The sequence below is a fragment of the Saccostrea cucullata genome, unplaced genomic scaffold (genome assembly GCF_032062105.1).
Source record: "Saccostrea cucullata isolate Sc308-1 unplaced genomic scaffold, CSIRO_AGI_Scuc_v1 ctg457, whole genome shotgun sequence".
NCBI classification, from domain to species: Eukaryota; Metazoa; Mollusca; class Bivalvia; order Ostreida; family Ostreidae; genus Saccostrea; species Saccostrea cuccullata.
The window spans coordinates 492,603-509,532 of NW_026933724.1; the positions used below are offsets into that span (position 1 = coordinate 492,603).

General features: G+C 33.3%; 1 protein-coding gene and 1 pseudogene across 1 annotated transcript; one reads left to right on the plus strand and one right to left on the minus strand.

Annotated features, from left to right (window-relative positions):
• LOC134239138 (peptidoglycan recognition protein 1-like) overlaps window positions 1-16,930 on the minus strand; it is an 80,452-nt pseudogene that overhangs the window by 37,986 nt on the left and 25,536 nt on the right.
• Window positions 231-14,672, plus strand: LOC134239141 (uncharacterized). Its single transcript, XM_062721303.1, has 5 exons — window positions 231-288; window positions 624-746; window positions 13,627-13,746; window positions 14,351-14,467; window positions 14,578-14,672. Exons 1-5 carry the CDS (start codon window positions 234-236, stop codon window positions 14,658-14,660), a joined length of 498 nt encoding a protein of 165 aa, XP_062577287.1. The 5' UTR covers window positions 231-233; the 3' UTR covers window positions 14,661-14,672.

Genomic DNA, 16,930 nt, shown 5'->3' on the forward strand with positions numbered 1-16,930 from the left:
TTTCGCATGATTTACTTTGAGAGTGCACCACAAAAAACTCAAATGAACAGCGCAAAGGAAATCATAATTCATAAAGTAATGGGAGGAACTTGTAAAAATATGCCAATCATATATCAGATTTAGATCTCATCTGATTAAAACTGAATTAATTATCATACACTAACGCATTTATACTTATATAAAGGGTGAAGGATTCGTAAATCTAGCCTATTTAGGAGCATCGCAGAATAAAGATGTCTGGTCCTCTAGTCCTGGTTTTCACGCTTCTGCTCTCGTGTGCAGCTTCTGGTAAGTACAGCTATTATTGGTTTTATTCCTCTGTGAATTTAAGTATAGATTACTATGTACTCTATTAATACCTGTATATCATTTCTCTTGATGATGACCCGGTTGATGAAACGAATTAAAAATATTCCCTCCATATTTTAGAGTATTTTCTCATTTCTTGTTTTTGTTTTGTTTGCCATGAATCTTAAAACGTCAAAAGACTCTTTTATACGAGAAAAGAATAATGTTTAAACGAAGTGATGGATTTAAATGACTTTTTGTGAATAAAAATCACAGGTTTTACGTTACTCACAAATTGTAAATGTAAAACTGAAATCTTTGAATCCCGTTTTTAGTGTCCGCTAATGATAAATGTACTCCACAAAATGGGCAGTGTGTCTCTGATAGCAGTGATTGCAATTTTCCCACCCAACCAGTAAAACACCTTTGTCCCGACGAAAAGTTTTGTTGCTTAAAAGGTAAGTAATGAACCATTTTTAAAAAAACCCCAAAAACTGAACTTAGAGATGTATCAGTTACACATATATATGCAAATTTAGAGATTATCCTACTCGGTGAGCTCTTTCGTTGAGACGAGGAGTTTTGTTGCCGTGTAAACAGACAGGTGGGACAGATATTTATTGCTAGCGCTCTCGAGCGCTAGCAACTACGTTAGTCCAAATTCCTTGAAAACGCATGCTCGGCTTCATGGATATGCATTCTGCGAAAACTGAAAACTACTATAGATAGACCGTACGATAACAATTTCGTTGTATTATGTTGTAGCATTATTTATTGTGTAGCTTACACTTTAAAGATAACTTCATATTTGTAATATTTCAAATTTCGGGTTTTTTTGCTGAGGGAAAAGCCCGAGTCATTATCTGATTGTTCTAAACAATGACAAGGGAGGGTTTTCTTTTACGTCAAAGCACAACCAAAGATAGATTCTAATTTCTGATTGGTCAATTTAGCCAACCTTACAAATTCCAGAAGCAAGAATTTACACTAAAAATAACAAATAAATCCATTATTTGTGTTTAAAAAATTCTAACCTAACATTTCTTGACAAAGATGACCCAAAGGACCAAGTTACTTGAATCACATGCGTTCCAAACTCTGGATTCTTTATACAACATATACACTTTCAGTTATTTCCTATATTCCTTTCAACTCCCCTGTATTTTCTTTGCTACATTGCCAAGAAATTCTATTCTTTAAATCAGCTCATACATGCAATGTCTCAATCGGCATCTTCTTCATATTACATATAGAGTCTCCCCCCTCTCCAGTGAAGGTCAAATATCTTCCGTTGCGCCAAAACTCCAATAGGTCACCCCCCCCCCCCATTTCTTTACCTATGTATCTATAAAATACGTTTCACAAAACAATAATAACTTTATCACTCTCCATCCTCAATAAAAATTAAAGAATTCAGCAAAATAAATTACTTGATCACGGATCCTTCTTTCTGTGTTTAAAAATTGCTGCGGCGCTAGCTCACCTATTTTTTTAAAAAGATAAACTTGTATAATGGATACATTGCATCATCGATATACTGGTTTGTCATCACTACATGATTGTCAGGATGCACTCAACAACTCGAGAATAACCGAATTAATATAAAGGTATCATTTTTAAAGCAAAAATTCGTAACAAAAAAAGAAATATCAGTGGATTTGAGACGAGGGAAGAGATATGGACCTCTCATAAATACGGTACATATCTCATCTGATCATTAATCATCGGCAATCTAAATGACATATTGATTTTTTTTCCTTAATATGTTCTACGGTGCGACCATTGGGGCGAGCGCAGTTATTTACTATCAAAAACATTTAGACATCTTTAACTTGCACTGCTTATCCTAAGTTCATTAAAAAAAGAAAAGAATAAAAGGAAATCACTTCCCAGGCATCGGGATCGAGATTCCAAACTTTTCGGAAGTTTCCGACAAAATCGGAAATACCCGAGCCGTTAAAGTGACGAAAGTATGACGTCAAATAAAAAGTCCTGTTGACTTAGAACGCAAACGATAGTTTTGTGGCATGGACATGCTGCATTAAATCGTTGTTTGTATTTTTTTCTAGTAAGTTGTTGCTATGATTTAGCCACCATGTTGCTATGCACTGCAAAGAATTATTGAGAGTTTGGAATTTTTTCACGTGGTACGATAAAAATTTCTTGGAACAATGTGCAGATTTTCAACCTTTCAAGAATTTCCTCCAATCGTATTCGTCAGTCTATTGAGCGCGCTGCGCTCGCTATTAAAACTTAAAAAAAAATTCTTTTTTTAGAAAGTGTTTTTACATACAAGGAAATCGGTTACTTTTTATAAAGACTATGACGTTTTTTTCGTTTCAAGTACCCTCTTACTGAAAGTAGATTTGTAAAATGCATAGTTGAGCTATATAATCATCAAATGCATCACTGCTTTACATCATTATCTTTCTATAACATTTAATAAATTCTAAAAGCCATAAATATCGTTCATTTATTCATGCATGTTTGTATACAAAAACAACCTGTCCCACCTCTATGCTGAAACGGATACTTTTTGCGCCTCTATCGAAGGAGAGTTACAATCTCGAAACTCGCGTACGTATTACAATCATCTTCGCTAGCCAAGGGTTTCCGATCCGATACCTACTCTACAACCCTTGGCAGATTTGGCTGAAATTTTTAGAACTCGCGCAAACGAATTTGATTGGATGCGAAGTCCGAGTCTACGCAAGGTTTTTACTAATCGACGATTTTCGGCTGAATTAAAGTCTGTTCGTGTTTTATGCAAAATAAGAGTAATATTTACAAGGGATGAAAGTTAGGACGTGATATATGCTTAAAAAACAAGGGATTAATTAATTTGAATTTTTTTTCTTTTAATTATATATGTTTTCAAGAATTATTGAAAGGACCACATATGTCCGTGTTCCGCATTTTAGGTGCATCAATTTAAGCCAATCAAATGTCACGGCTCATTGATAATAATTGATTCGGCAACAAGTAGAAAGTGGTGTCAAACTCTTGACTGAAAATCCACGAAGAACGATATTTTCTACCACTTTTGAGGTGTGCCCACTGCCCACAGCTCCATGAAGTTGTTTGGATATATTCCACATCAAATTACATGGAGGTCGCCATATTGTTTCAAACGTCATATTGATCTACGTATGTTACAGCTATTTTCATTGGACAAATATTAAAGAGCTTCAAGGGACTTAACTCAATTACGGCGATAGGCGGCGCAATCAAAGTTCCCGTTTGATAGGTCTAAATCTGCCAAGGGTTGTAGAGTAGGTATCGGATCGGAAACCCTTGGCTAGCGAAGATGATTACAATAAGATTATCAAAATATATCACGTGAATCTGTTTTGTACATGCTAATAATTCCAATCTTCATTTTATCTATTGATTTCCTGTGTTTTGATTGGACGAGAACACGTTCCAGAAAATTTTTACACATCGATAAATTCTTTCAATCAGAACTACTTTCTTGATGACACTACTAGGTTATCGTATAAACAATGAAAGCAGTTATTTCTGGGTCTGTTCTGGCTAAATAATGAATACAAGAAACTTTAAATTTAATTAGGGCTTAAACAAAACTGGCAACATACTAGACTGCCTAACTGATGGACGCCGTGAAAATGTTTATGTCACTGTCCGATCACGAGTGTGAATTTTAAAAATCGCTGTCTCAACGTTCATACGTAGAAAATAAGCTCAGTCTGTATCGTTTTGACAGGGAAAAGAAACGTACCTCAAACTCTTGCCCTATTAGCATCAAATTCATATTTACTTTCTATATTGTTCTTCAATATTTGAATAAACAAGTGCAAATTGAAGGCGTCGTCGGTCTACAACTTTCGCTATGAGAGTTGTTGTTTATGTCAACATGGCCATGGTCAAAGACGAACTATTCTGAAGTAAACTCGTAATTACGATATTTGTTGACTTAAACAACATTCGATTAGTTGTTATAAGTTTATTTATCGATTGTTTTGACAATTTAAGTTGAACTCTATCGAAATTCATCTCGATTACGTTCCTTTACGGTAAAATGTATTCCTACGCCGTCCAGAAATAACGGATTGTATGGAGGCCTCAAAGAGAAATAATTTAAATATTTTTAAAAATTCGATATTGGAATTATAAGAATTAAACGTTCTTTTTGAAAAATTTATCGATGTGTAAACTCTTGACATTTTACTCACAAACTTAACATAAAAGTGCTTCGCACTTTTATTTAGTTTGTGAGTAAAATGTCAAGAGTTTACACATCGATAAATTATTCAAAAAGAACGTTTAATCCTATATTAAAACTTTTTAAAAAACATCAATTTTTTATTAGAAAATGTTTTACAAACAAGGAAATCTGTTACTTTTTATAAAGACTACGACGCTTTTTTTTCCGTTTCAAGTATCCTATAACTGAAAGTAGATTTGTAAATATGCCTAGTTGAGCTAGATAAAATCATCAAATGCATCGCTGCTTAACATCATTATCTTTCTATAACATTTAATAAATTATAAAAGCCATAAATATCGTTCATTTATTCATACACGTTTGTATACAGAAACAACCTGTCCCAGCTCCATGTTGAAACGGATACTTTTTGCGCCTTTATCAGGAGAGTTACAATCTCGAACCTCGCGTATTACAATAAGATTATCAAAAATATATTATGTGAACCTGTTTTACACATAAAAAATCGAGCATATTTAGGGATAATAATTCATTTATGAGGTTATACATTTACTGCAATACTCAAGATCAGTAGGCAATAAAACATCCGGCAATCCAAAATCCGAAAGCTGCCGCACTACACAAAGAGTAGAGAATATATATATTTTTTTTATTCTGTTCTATCTTAAAGGCAATCATAATATGTTATACGGTGCGACCGTTGGGGCGAGCGCAGTTATTTACTATCAAAAATTACTTGCACTGCCTATCCTCAGTTCATTAAAAACAAGGTGAAAAGAATAAAAAGAAATCACTTTCCAGGCATCGGGATCGAGATTCCGAACTTCTCGGAAGTTGCCGACGAAATGGGAAATACTCAAGCCGTTTAAGTGACGAAAGTATGACGTCAAATAAAAGTCATCCTGACTTAGAACGCAAACGATAGTTTTGTGGCATGGAGATTGAATTAACTTGTTGTTTGAAATTTTTTCAAGTAAGTTGTTGCTATATGTTTTAGCCACCTTGTTGCTATGCACCGCAAAGGATTAGTGGGAGTTTGGAATTTTTTTCACGTGGTTCGATAAAAATTTTTTGGAACAATGTGCAGATTTCAACCCGAATTTCCTCCGTTCGTACATGCTCGCTACGCGAGCGGCGCTTCGCGCCGCCTTGCTGCGCTTGCTATTATTCATAAATACAATAACAACTTTTGAAAGAAAAATTTCAATGCATTTAAAATTTTTCGAATAGAATCTCACGAAGCTGAGTTAAGGAGATATAGGAGATGTAGTGATAAAATTCAACAAAATGTTGTCAGCTTTGAATGGAGAATAAAAAACATTCTGATTTTAAAATTTGAGGATAATATTTTGTTTCGAACATATTTTATTATATGATCATTATAGGGACTGTTGATACGTTCTTTCAACTTAGAAAAACCTTTGATGCTTTTTAAGGAGGATCTCTACACCTATGAAGTATAACTGATTTTTGTTGCATGCATTTGTCTCCAATAATGGGCTCAATATCCGATAAAATAAGGGTCCAAAGTATTTCACTTTATTTTTTAGAAATATTTAAAATATTTTATTTATTTTGTTAAAACCCCTCCTTTCTATATTTTTAAAAGCTCAGTGCTTTAAATTTCTCTTCAAAGTTTAATGTTATAAAATATTGAAATAATAACCAACAAAGTTATAAATAAAATATACATTTTTATTTAAATTTACAAAATTAGACAAAAGAAAAATTAAAACAGCATTTTCTTGAGAACAGCTGGTGGGATCTTCTCCAATATCTGAAAAGATATATAATAGCAAAGGGCAAAAACAATGAAAAAAAGAAATTGAACGAAATTGACCCCTTCAAGAGTGGGCTCAAATATCTTGGTAATGTTTTTCTATATACTTCAAATAAACTCCACTAAAACTTGCACAAGACTTAGTATTGAAAAAGATGTCAAGCAAAGCCATTGAAAGAAGTTCGTATTGTATTGCTTTTCAAATGAGTATAAGCGAAAACCATCACGTTTCCAGTCAATGACAAAGACATGTATTTCGTGAATTCATGGTATTGAGAAAGGTAGATTTACTTACTGTTTTTATCCAACTTGCAGTGTTAACCAGTGCTAGATATAACATAACATGTAAACATGGTAAATGGCCAAAAGCACGTAAGAGAAATTCCTGTAACCAAATTCGCACTTCGTTTAAAAGCTTGCACGTTTCCCATACAAACAGCTGATAATCAATGTTGATCAAACGTTTAAGTCAAGCAAAATTCCTCTTACTGTCGAAACGGTTTGGTGTACAGTAATTTAATTGTACCATGTGTACCTTCACTCTTAAAAATGTTTTACTTAGTAGTCATTTTTTACTTGAAATAACAAAGATAAGTAATAGATAATTACTAAGCATTTACTTAAAATTTTAAATCAATTACTGAAATATATGTCAATTACTAGATTCAAATGTTTTACTTGATTTTTGTATTTTAAAGAATTGTTTTACTTACACACTAAAAAGTTTTACTTAGTAATTTATATTTACTTAAATTTGTGCATATAAGTAATAACATTACTTGGTCTTTACTTACATTTTACCACTATTTACTATATAATTAATATTTTAATGCCCCCGTAAACGAAGTTTCGGGCGTATATAGTTTTTGTCGTGTCCGTCTGTCTGTCTAGATGTCTGTCTAGCTGTCTAGCTGTCTCTCTGTTTGTCTGTTTATCCACAGAAACTTTAACCTTGCCCATAACTTTTGATTTAGCGGAGCTATGACTTTCATATTTCACACGTGTATTCCTTGTGACAAGACCTTTCTTTGAGTATCACCAAATTTGACCTTGACCTTGAAGTTTGACTCACTTATACACAAAAAATCCAAACTTATTCTTTATCCAAATCTTTTGAACAGTAAATACCAGGACATGTATACTTCACATATATATTTTTTGTTGAAAGAACTTTTATTGAATACCAACAACTATGAAATTTTGACCTTGACCTTAGAGATTTCCATCCTTGTGAAAAAAACTTTAACCTTGGCCATAACGTTTGAACGGTAAGGAATAGTGCTTTCATACTTACATATATGTAATCATTTTGAGAAGACCATTCATAGGATACCAAGAACTTTGACCCTTTGACCTTGACCTTGGAGTTTGACCCACTTTTAAAAAGCAAACCTTGACTGTAACTTTAAAAGGATTAGGGTTAGTGCATTCATACTTTACATAGTTCATCCTTGTGACAAGACCTTTCTTTGGGTACCACCAAATCTGTCCCTTTGTCTTTGACCTTGGCGTTTGACCTACATTTCAAAATTGGTAACCTTGACCATAACTTCTGAAGGGTTAAGGCAAGTGTTTCCATATTTCACATATGTATTTTTTTTTTGGCAAGACCTTTCATTAGATACCAATAACCTTGACCTTTTGACCTTGGAGATATCAAGAAATCCCAATAATTTAAATTTGTATATAAGAAAAGTTTAACCTTTGAAATGTTGCCATACAGGGGCATAGGTGTTTCACAAACACATCTTCTTTGAATTGTATTTAATTGATTTACTTAAAACAAAAATTTATTTACTAAATCTAGGAGAATTCAGATCAGTAATTACTTAAATATGGTAGTCTAATCACTAATTGTCTGTGAGGAGGAGTTATCTTTCTTCTAAATATTCCTTCATGTGAAAAAAAAGTCACACTAATAAAAATGCGATATTAAGTACTTGAAATGTTTAACCATTTTTAAAATGGTCCTTAAAAAGATACAACTTATTCAATTTTTAAGGCTTTCGAAGTTGGAATCAAATGTTTTATTGTTATATATAATAAAACAATTACAAAGAAATTGGCAAAAGAAATAGAAAGTATAATTGTTTCCATCATGAGTAGATTTCTTCTATTAAACTATTCAGAGGGCCCAATTAGGGAACTCTGATAAAGAAATCTGTGAGTAGTACTCACATGTCAGCGGGTCGGTACCTAGCATTGTTTCTAGTAAATAATGTCGATTTTAGTAAATATGATAAGTATTTCATTTACTTAGTATTCTTTTGAGTAATAATATTCTAGATTTTAATTAATTTCAGAATTACATTTACTGAGTAATAATTCATAAAATTTAGTAAATAGAAAGCATATTATCTCTAAATTAAGTAATAATAATTTAACAAAAATGAGTAGTTCATTTACTAACTTTAAGTAATACAATTCCTATAATTTAAGTAATTCTATTGATACTTAGTAAATCATTTTATAAGTAAATGAATTCATCCTTATTACTAATTATGTTTACAATTACTAACCATGATAGTCATTTACTTGCTATTCTGACTAAATGGATTACTAATAATTACTAGTTTTTCTTAATCTAATATCTTATTTTAAAAACAACAAGTAAAACTTTTTTTAGAGTGTTGATCTCAAATGGAGAGAACTAATATAGGCCCTTGGCCTGCTGTTCAATCCATATTCATATTGTACTCTTTGTATATTATGAATAAAATACTTCTTAAACTAAACGGTTTGGTGATTTCATGAAGAGTTTAAATTTCACCGGAAATAACCACACATTCGGGTGTATACAAATCGTGAACAAGTATCCACTAGTCGATGAAAAGATGATACTGTTACATATGCCTTATCTTATCAAATTTACATTTTTAGGGGATATATTTTGCTAGAGTTTTTTTTTTAAGAAAAAAGAAATTTCGGAGTGTACGGCGTTTTGACACGTAATGATAAATTGGCATATAGAAAAGCCATGTTTTATCTCATTTTTTCTTACCTAAAATCATATTTATTCTAATAAATTCGTAAATATATATATATTTTAATTAAATAAGTAGAAATTGAATAAATTCATTTGATAAACAATTCATTTTTAAAGAAAAGGTACGTATTGGTACGTTAGTACGCTGTAATTAATTAGGTGATACAATGTACATTCCATCCACAATATTGCATGCTGTGTTATACTCGGTGATTAATCGGTGTTAAGTGAATTTGAATCAGATCATTTGGGATCAAAATGGCGTTTCAACGGAAGCATAATTTTTTGGACATAATCCCCTTTATGACTGGAAAAAGAGTTAAATGTCTCCATATTTATAAACTTGACCTGTCCTCAAAATGTAGTATTACTGGTTTGGAATGTAGAAATTAATTTAAAAAAATCATGAGATGTAAAAAAAGTTTTCGATCGTTTTTCTATTGCTAAAAATTAAATTATTTTTTTTCTGCACAAATTATTTATTAAATAATGTTCTTAATTTTTGAGTTTTTATTTAAGAAAAAAGTACTTTTCCTTTAAAGCTCATGTAATCATTGTTATTATCTATTGTGTAGGTAATTATACCTTAATCTCTCTTGGCTTATACTTACATATTTATAGACGATTTACTGATTTTAGTCGATAAAAACCAAAAGACAACTAAACTGTATGACAAACAAGATAATAGGCTTGGATCTGTGATAATGGATACTGCAAATCATATGCTTTTTAAATTCCCACGTTTGTAGGAAGAAAATGCAGCTAAAACAATCCGTCTTTTCCTTAAACTTCAATATGCCAACAAAGGAATTGAAGCAGTTATTATAAGTTGTATTCTTAATCATAAAAAGGGTCCAGTCTTGTATTCTTGCATATTTTGAGTTAAAGACTACACCTACACATATACATTGACTATTGCTTCCAAACTTTTCAATTACAAAGAAAACTTTACTTGCCCTGGATTATTAGTATCTGAGACAAACTAATTAATTCTCTATCATCATGTTCAACTTCACCCTATAACTAAAGTCCTGCTGGACACGTCGTTAATTAAAATTAATTAAAATTAATAATGAGGACCTTAGATAATTTATTTTAAAAAGTCTTATATATAGCGAACCCCGATCCTTCAACTGGCGTCAAAATTTTCATTAATATTATGGATTCTGCTGAAGATTACGCAAGACGATGGGCTAAATATAAAAAAAGAAGACGTTGACACTTTGTCAGAATGGATTAAATGTATCAGATCCATGATAAAATCACGTATTAAAAGATTGAGGGGCAATATGAAACCATCTATCCTTTTCTGTATTCAGTAATTCAGAAGTGAAAAAAGAATTAGATAGATCACATGATCAGTACGTACTGTTCCCTGCTGACATAGCAGGTAACAACATTGTCCCCGTTTGTAAGACTCATTATATAAATTGTATTTTAGACGAACTCGGATTTAATTCTACAAGAGGTAATCCAACTTATACTCATAGTTCCCTTTCTAAGGAAGAAATTCTTAAAATCTTCATCTATCCGGCCTCCTTCATCAGGCTGAAGATTATGCCAGTTTGGGTGTGCACATGGTTGATTAAAAGAAACTTGTTTGTTTGAAAATGTTCTTTTTTGGTAGTTTTTTTTTTTTTTTTTTACATAAGAACTGGATAAAAGAAAGTAATGTTCAAATTTAGTATTTCTTAATCACTCGAGATTTAATGATCTCAAGTGATTCTAGTGCCGCGATGTCCTCTGGTAAGCTGTTTCGTTATTTTGTGGTTTTGCAGAAGAATGACCACTTTCTACAGTCCTTGGTTGCAGATGGTATTACAAACGAGTGTTGTTTTGTATGACGCGATCTTCTTACAGGCTTATTGAAGTGGTCTCCTGGTCTGATGGCTACTCTGTTGTTTATTATTTTTTAAATTATCATCAGTCTTGCTTTTTTTTTCTTCTACTTTTTAAGTTTTTCCATTCTAGATCTATTTCTATAATTACCCATTACGTATCGTGCCGCTCTTCTTTGTACCTTTTCCAACATATCAATGTGGCCCTGTTGGTATGGGACGCACACCGTTGAAGTATATTCCAGTTGTATATGCTCTCTCCTTTATTGACCTAGATGATATATGGAGATTGCGTTGCAGGAATCCTAAAGTTTTATTTGCCTTTTTACAGATATTTGAAATATGTTGTTCCCAGTTTAGATCGGATGTTATAGTACAGCCTAGATATTTTGTTTATTTTTCATGGGCAAGTACATGGTTATGAAGGGTGTAGTTTTTAAATGATAGGGGTTTTCTTTTTGAAACTGTAAGTACTGTGCATTTATCTGGGTGAAATTCCATTTTCCATTTTGTTTCCCAAAGAGAGAGTTTGTTAAAGTTTTCTTGGAGAATATGACAATCTAAATTCGTCGAAATAATTAAATATACTTTAGTATCATCAGCAAAGAGCCAAACTGTGGAGGTTAGGTGGTCTGGCAGATCATTTATGTAGAAGAGGAATAGACTCGAGCCTACGAATGATCCCTGGGGCACTCCAGACTCAACCTTTGCGACATCAGACTCTTCCCCTTCAAGCACCACCACCTGGCTCCTGTTTGAAAGAAAAGCTTGTATCCAAAGATGTGTGTTTCCTTTGATTCCATAGTGATGTACCTTATGAAGAAGTAAGCTATGGGACACTTTATCAAAAGCTTTAGAAAAATCTAAGATGCGCAGATCAGTTTGTTTTCCATTTTCCAAATTTTTAGTTATGTCGTCCACACATTCTAGCAACTGTGTTTCGCATGATCTTTTACTTCTGAATCCATGTTGGAGTGGATATAAGATGTTATTCTTTCCTGCATGATTCATAATATGGCTTGTTACAATATGTTCCATGATCTTACAACACACACATGTAAGGGATATTGGTCTATAGTTCTCTGGTGTGTTTTTCTTTCCTTTTTTAAATGCTGGTGTTATGCGGGCCTTTCTCCAGTCAGATGGTACTTTTTCCTCAATCAAGGATTTTCTAAATATAAGTGTCAGTGTCGGCGCAAGTTCACTGGCAAGTTCCTTCAGGACAGTGGGTTTGAGTAGTTTAAAAACACCTGCCTCAGTGATGTTAATGTCGCTTGCTTCTGGGTAGTCTGATGGTTCACCTTCCATGAATTTGCCTCTTTTGAAGTCTTCATTGCTAATACTTTTAGAGTCTAAGATTACAGACTTGAACTGGTCATTTCAGCAGGATCAGTTTCGAGTTTACCATTCTGTTTTAATGGTTAGACTCCATCTTTATCGCTCTTTTTATGCTTGATATACGTCCAAAATCTTTTTGACATCCCTTTGGCTGTGTTTTCTTCAATCTCTGGAGTGAATATACTCTTAGTATATGATCAGTATGCTCTCCTGGTCTGTTTCTGGGTTTGATGTTTCAACTCCATATACTTCTTGATGTCATCTTTCTGGTGTGTTTTCTTTTTTAGCTTGTAAGCCCTGCCACGTCTTTTTATGAGTTTCCTGATGTCCCCTGTTATCCATGGCAATTTAGTTTTCCGTCTTGCTACCTTAGTTGGAATATGTGTATCTATTGCTTTCTCTAAGCTTGAAATCATATGTCAGTTTAGAATATTTTTAATATCCCAAAAGAACCAAAATGAATTTGAACTACCATAATATTGGATTCCAAAACTTCATAAGAACACATACAAAGATGGATAGCGGGTTCCAGTAAATGTTCAACCAAGCCTTTAAGATATTAACAGTAGTAAAGGAGAAACTTCAAGACTACACTGTGCAACTGTTAATTATCTTTTCTTTACATCTTAGAAAAAAACACAGGTCCCTTTAAAGTTGAGTAACTTAATTAAACAAGATTACCAAGATTGCCATTTGTTTTAATGGCACCTGATCCCACCTCTGATGTTTAGTAGGTCCGTGTTTGCTCTGCTCTTATTTTATGTTGTTTTATGGTATCTATCTTAATAACTGTTCGTTATCTTCATATGTTTCATTACTCACATTATTTGTCGATAGTTATCTGAAATCGTTCGTAGAACATTTTCTTTTGTATCAAATCAAATAGAAGACAAAACCTTATGAAAGGTGAAAATTGTATTTTTTTGCATTAGTAAAGGAAGTTGACTGTGGAATGTTGAAAGGAAGATTTCACATTTATTCTAAAGTCATAAGTATACCATCAAGGTTTTTTTTTCGTGTCAAATGCACAAATATAAAACAAATGTATTCGACTCGGTGGAATTATTATTTTTTTTATTTATCAAGTTCAATGTATACATATTTAACCATCAATAATTTTAGCACAATATTTCAATACATTTAGAAAAACACTTAACAAATCCAATTTATTGACGTCAATCATCCCCGATTTACAATATCCATACTACAGATTCCGATGTGGGATGTACGAAGCAGGGTGGAATCTGTCAGCAGACGACAGAGAAGTGCGGCCGGTCCTACGTCAGATTCCTCTGTGGAGGTGACAATGATAGAAGATGTTGTTTACCAAGTAAGTCTCCGAATCAGGACAGAATTATAAGTCAATCCTAATCCAAGTTTGATGAAATTCAAAAAGATTCTAATGGCGGGATTTTTTTTTATTGGAGTATGCTTTCATCAGGAAAGCTGAAGGTTTGATTTAAGAAGTTATTATTTTTTTTTTTTACATTGAAAGTTATTTTTGATATATTTACAATATGTAGCATCGAAAAATATCCAGACCAACAAAAAGTACTTAAATATATGAAATTAATGATTTTAATATCAACGCAAATTATACTTAGATTTTATAAAATTTGAATAATAATTTGATTTACTATTAAAATTTACTCTAGTTTATCGTTATATTTTGAGCCTTTATGTTCCAATATTATATGTATTTGCATAGTTGATGGATATAATATGTGAATATGCCCTGAATGGTTACCTTTAATATGCAGAGGTCGGATTCAGAAATGTTATTTTTACATGCTTAGAATACAATATGCTAAATGTCCTACATTTGCGATGAAAATATATAAGCTATGCGTTTTTCCATATTCAAAAAACCTTACGTCATATATCCTACATTTGGCATGATTATGAATAAAATATGCCTGTTTTCTGACTTGTAGATGCCGATGCTCCTTGTACGGAAAAAGGCGGGAAATGTATGTCAGCAGACAAGAAGTGTACAGGAAAGAAAGTAGGCGGATTGTGTGGGGATGAAGACAGAAAATGCTGTATACATTGTACGTTATATACCTCCAAGCAACCATGAACTCCTTCAAAACGACGGTCAGCATTCATATATTTTTTTGTATTTTCAAAGTGATAATTAAATATTAATTTTAAATTGTAGGCCTAGGTAAGTCCAGGCGTAGGGGCTCCACATGCGGTCACGACAGATGCTGCAAAATACCGGGCTTTTATCACATACCATAGTGGTGAATTTCTAGCAGCATTTAATGTCCATTGAACAGAAAATAAAAAGAATCTAAAAATTAACAGCTATGCGTGATCTTAAATTGGTACTGATCATAAAGAATGAATGAAAGAATAACCGAAAAGTGAAGCTAAGCTATGGATTCCAGAAGACCAGTTTTCCCACTTTACCTTTATTGATCAGCTAAAGATTAGTTAAGTAGTTTAAGGAAGGTATGACTAGACAAGTCTGAATCAAATAAAGCATAAATAAAGGAATTAATATTTATGTAAAGAATCACATAAAAAGCCTCAATTTACATACAGAGATTTGATTAATAAAGTGTAAAGCAACCCCAGGCCAAAACAAAACAAAGCAAGAGGCCACATCGCCTAAATGAGCAAACTGACTGGGAAAAAGCACAAATCAGATCAGAACTGAAAAGTTTACTGAATGGGGGGGGGGGGGGGTGAATTAAATACTACTTGAGAATGCCTTTATATGAATACACATATTACTTTGCTGTTCTTGATACAAAAGATTTGTTAAAAACATTTTCTTCCTATATGTAACTTCATAAAAATTTGAATTTGATTCCCCTTTGTTTCCCTCCCTACCCCAAAGGGCCATGATTTGAATAAATTTAAATCAGGATTTGAACAAACTTAATTCTACACTACCCAAAAATGCTTCCATATAAATACTAGTATCACTAATCATGGCTTTGCTATTCTTGAGAAGAAGATTTTTAAAAATATATTTAAAGGTTAAAAAAGGATCCCCCATTGTGACCCCACCCTATCCCTGGGGGTTATAATTTGAACAAACTAGAATCTACACTACCTGAGATTGATTCCATATAAATTTCACTAATCATGGCTTTGAAGTACTTGAGAAGACAATTTTTAAAGATTTCCCTATCTAGTCCTATGTAAAAGACAATTTTTCCACCCTAAGATTTGAACTTGAATCTACACTACCTGAGGATGCTTCCACATGAGTTTCATCTTTCCTGGCCCAGTGGTTCTTGAGAAGAAGATTTTTAAAGATTTTCCCTATATACTCCTATGTAAAACTTTGATCAGCCATTGTGGCCCCACCCTACCCTCTGGGGTCATGATTTGAACAAATCTGAATCTTCACTACCTGAGGATGATTTCACATGAGTTTCATCTTTCCTGGCCCAGTGGTTCTTGAGGAGAAGATTTTTAAAGATTTTCCCTACATACTCATATGTAAAACTTTGATCGGCCATTGTAGCCCCGCCCTACCCCCAGGGGTCATGATTTGAACAAACTTGAATCTACACCACCTGAGGATGCTTCCACATGAGTTTCATCTTTCCTGGCCCAGTGGTTCTTGAGAAGAAGATTTTTAAAAGATGCCATTAATTTTTCAATAATTCATAATTATCTCCCCTTGGAAGAGGGTGTGGCCCTTCATTTGAACAAACTTGAATTCCCTTCACCTAAGGATACTTTGTGGCAACTTTGGTTGAAATTGGCCCAGTGGTTCTTGAGAAGAAGATGAAAATGTGAAAAGTTTACGACAACAACGACGACAACAACAACTACGACGACGACGCCGACGACAGACAACGGACAAATTTTGATCAGAAAAGCTCACTTGAGCCTTCGGCTAATGTGAACTAAAAAGAAAAAAAAATCTAACACTTTGTATATAACGGGTCGAGTTTTGCATATCAAAGGGCGCATTCAACATAACCAATAACACAATTATTTACGATTTTGCTGACTTGTTTCACACCAATCGTTTGGCCTTTCTTTTTGTATCAATTTTTGAATGTACCTGCTACTTGATCATTACACAAGGCTCACGGCAGGTGTGACCGGTCAGCAGGGATGCCTACACTTCCTTGGCACCTGATCTCAGCTCCTAATTTTTCAGTGGTCCGGGTTTAATGTCCTTTTCACATATATAGTTTTTTTCTTCTTTTACGTCTAATACTCAACTGAATTATCATTTTCGATTTTAAAATGCGTCTCTTATTCTCTTTTGAAATTTTTTCCACCATATCCGCAACTCAAGTTTCCTTGCCTGATGAAAAAACATATGGAGATAACGAACAGTTATCAAAAGATCAAAAGTCCATAAAACAATACAAACTGGGAGCACAGCAAACACGGACCTCCAAAACATCAGAGGTGGGATCAGGTGCCATGGAAGAGTTAACATCTCCTGCTGGCGGTCACACCCGCCGTGTGCTCCTTGTCATGATCAGGAAAAAGCCCGGAAAAATCCGTCGTCAATTCAGTGTATAAATAATGGA

What these genes read in the sequence shown, in the direction of transcription:
- LOC134239141 (XM_062721303.1), top strand. Translation starts at nt 234, where the DNA reads ATGTCTGGTCCTCTAGTCCTGGTTTTCACGCTTCTGCTCTCGTGTGCA. An exon ending in GCTCTCGTGTGCAGCTTCTG is followed by an intron (nt 289 to 623) that starts GTAAGTACAGCT and finishes TCCCGTTTTTAG; the next exon opens with TGTCCGCTAATGATAAATGT. An exon ending in AAAGTTTTGTTGCTTAAAAG is followed by an intron (nt 747 to 13,626) that starts GTAAGTAATGAA and finishes TCCATACTACAG; the next exon opens with ATTCCGATGTGGGATGTACG.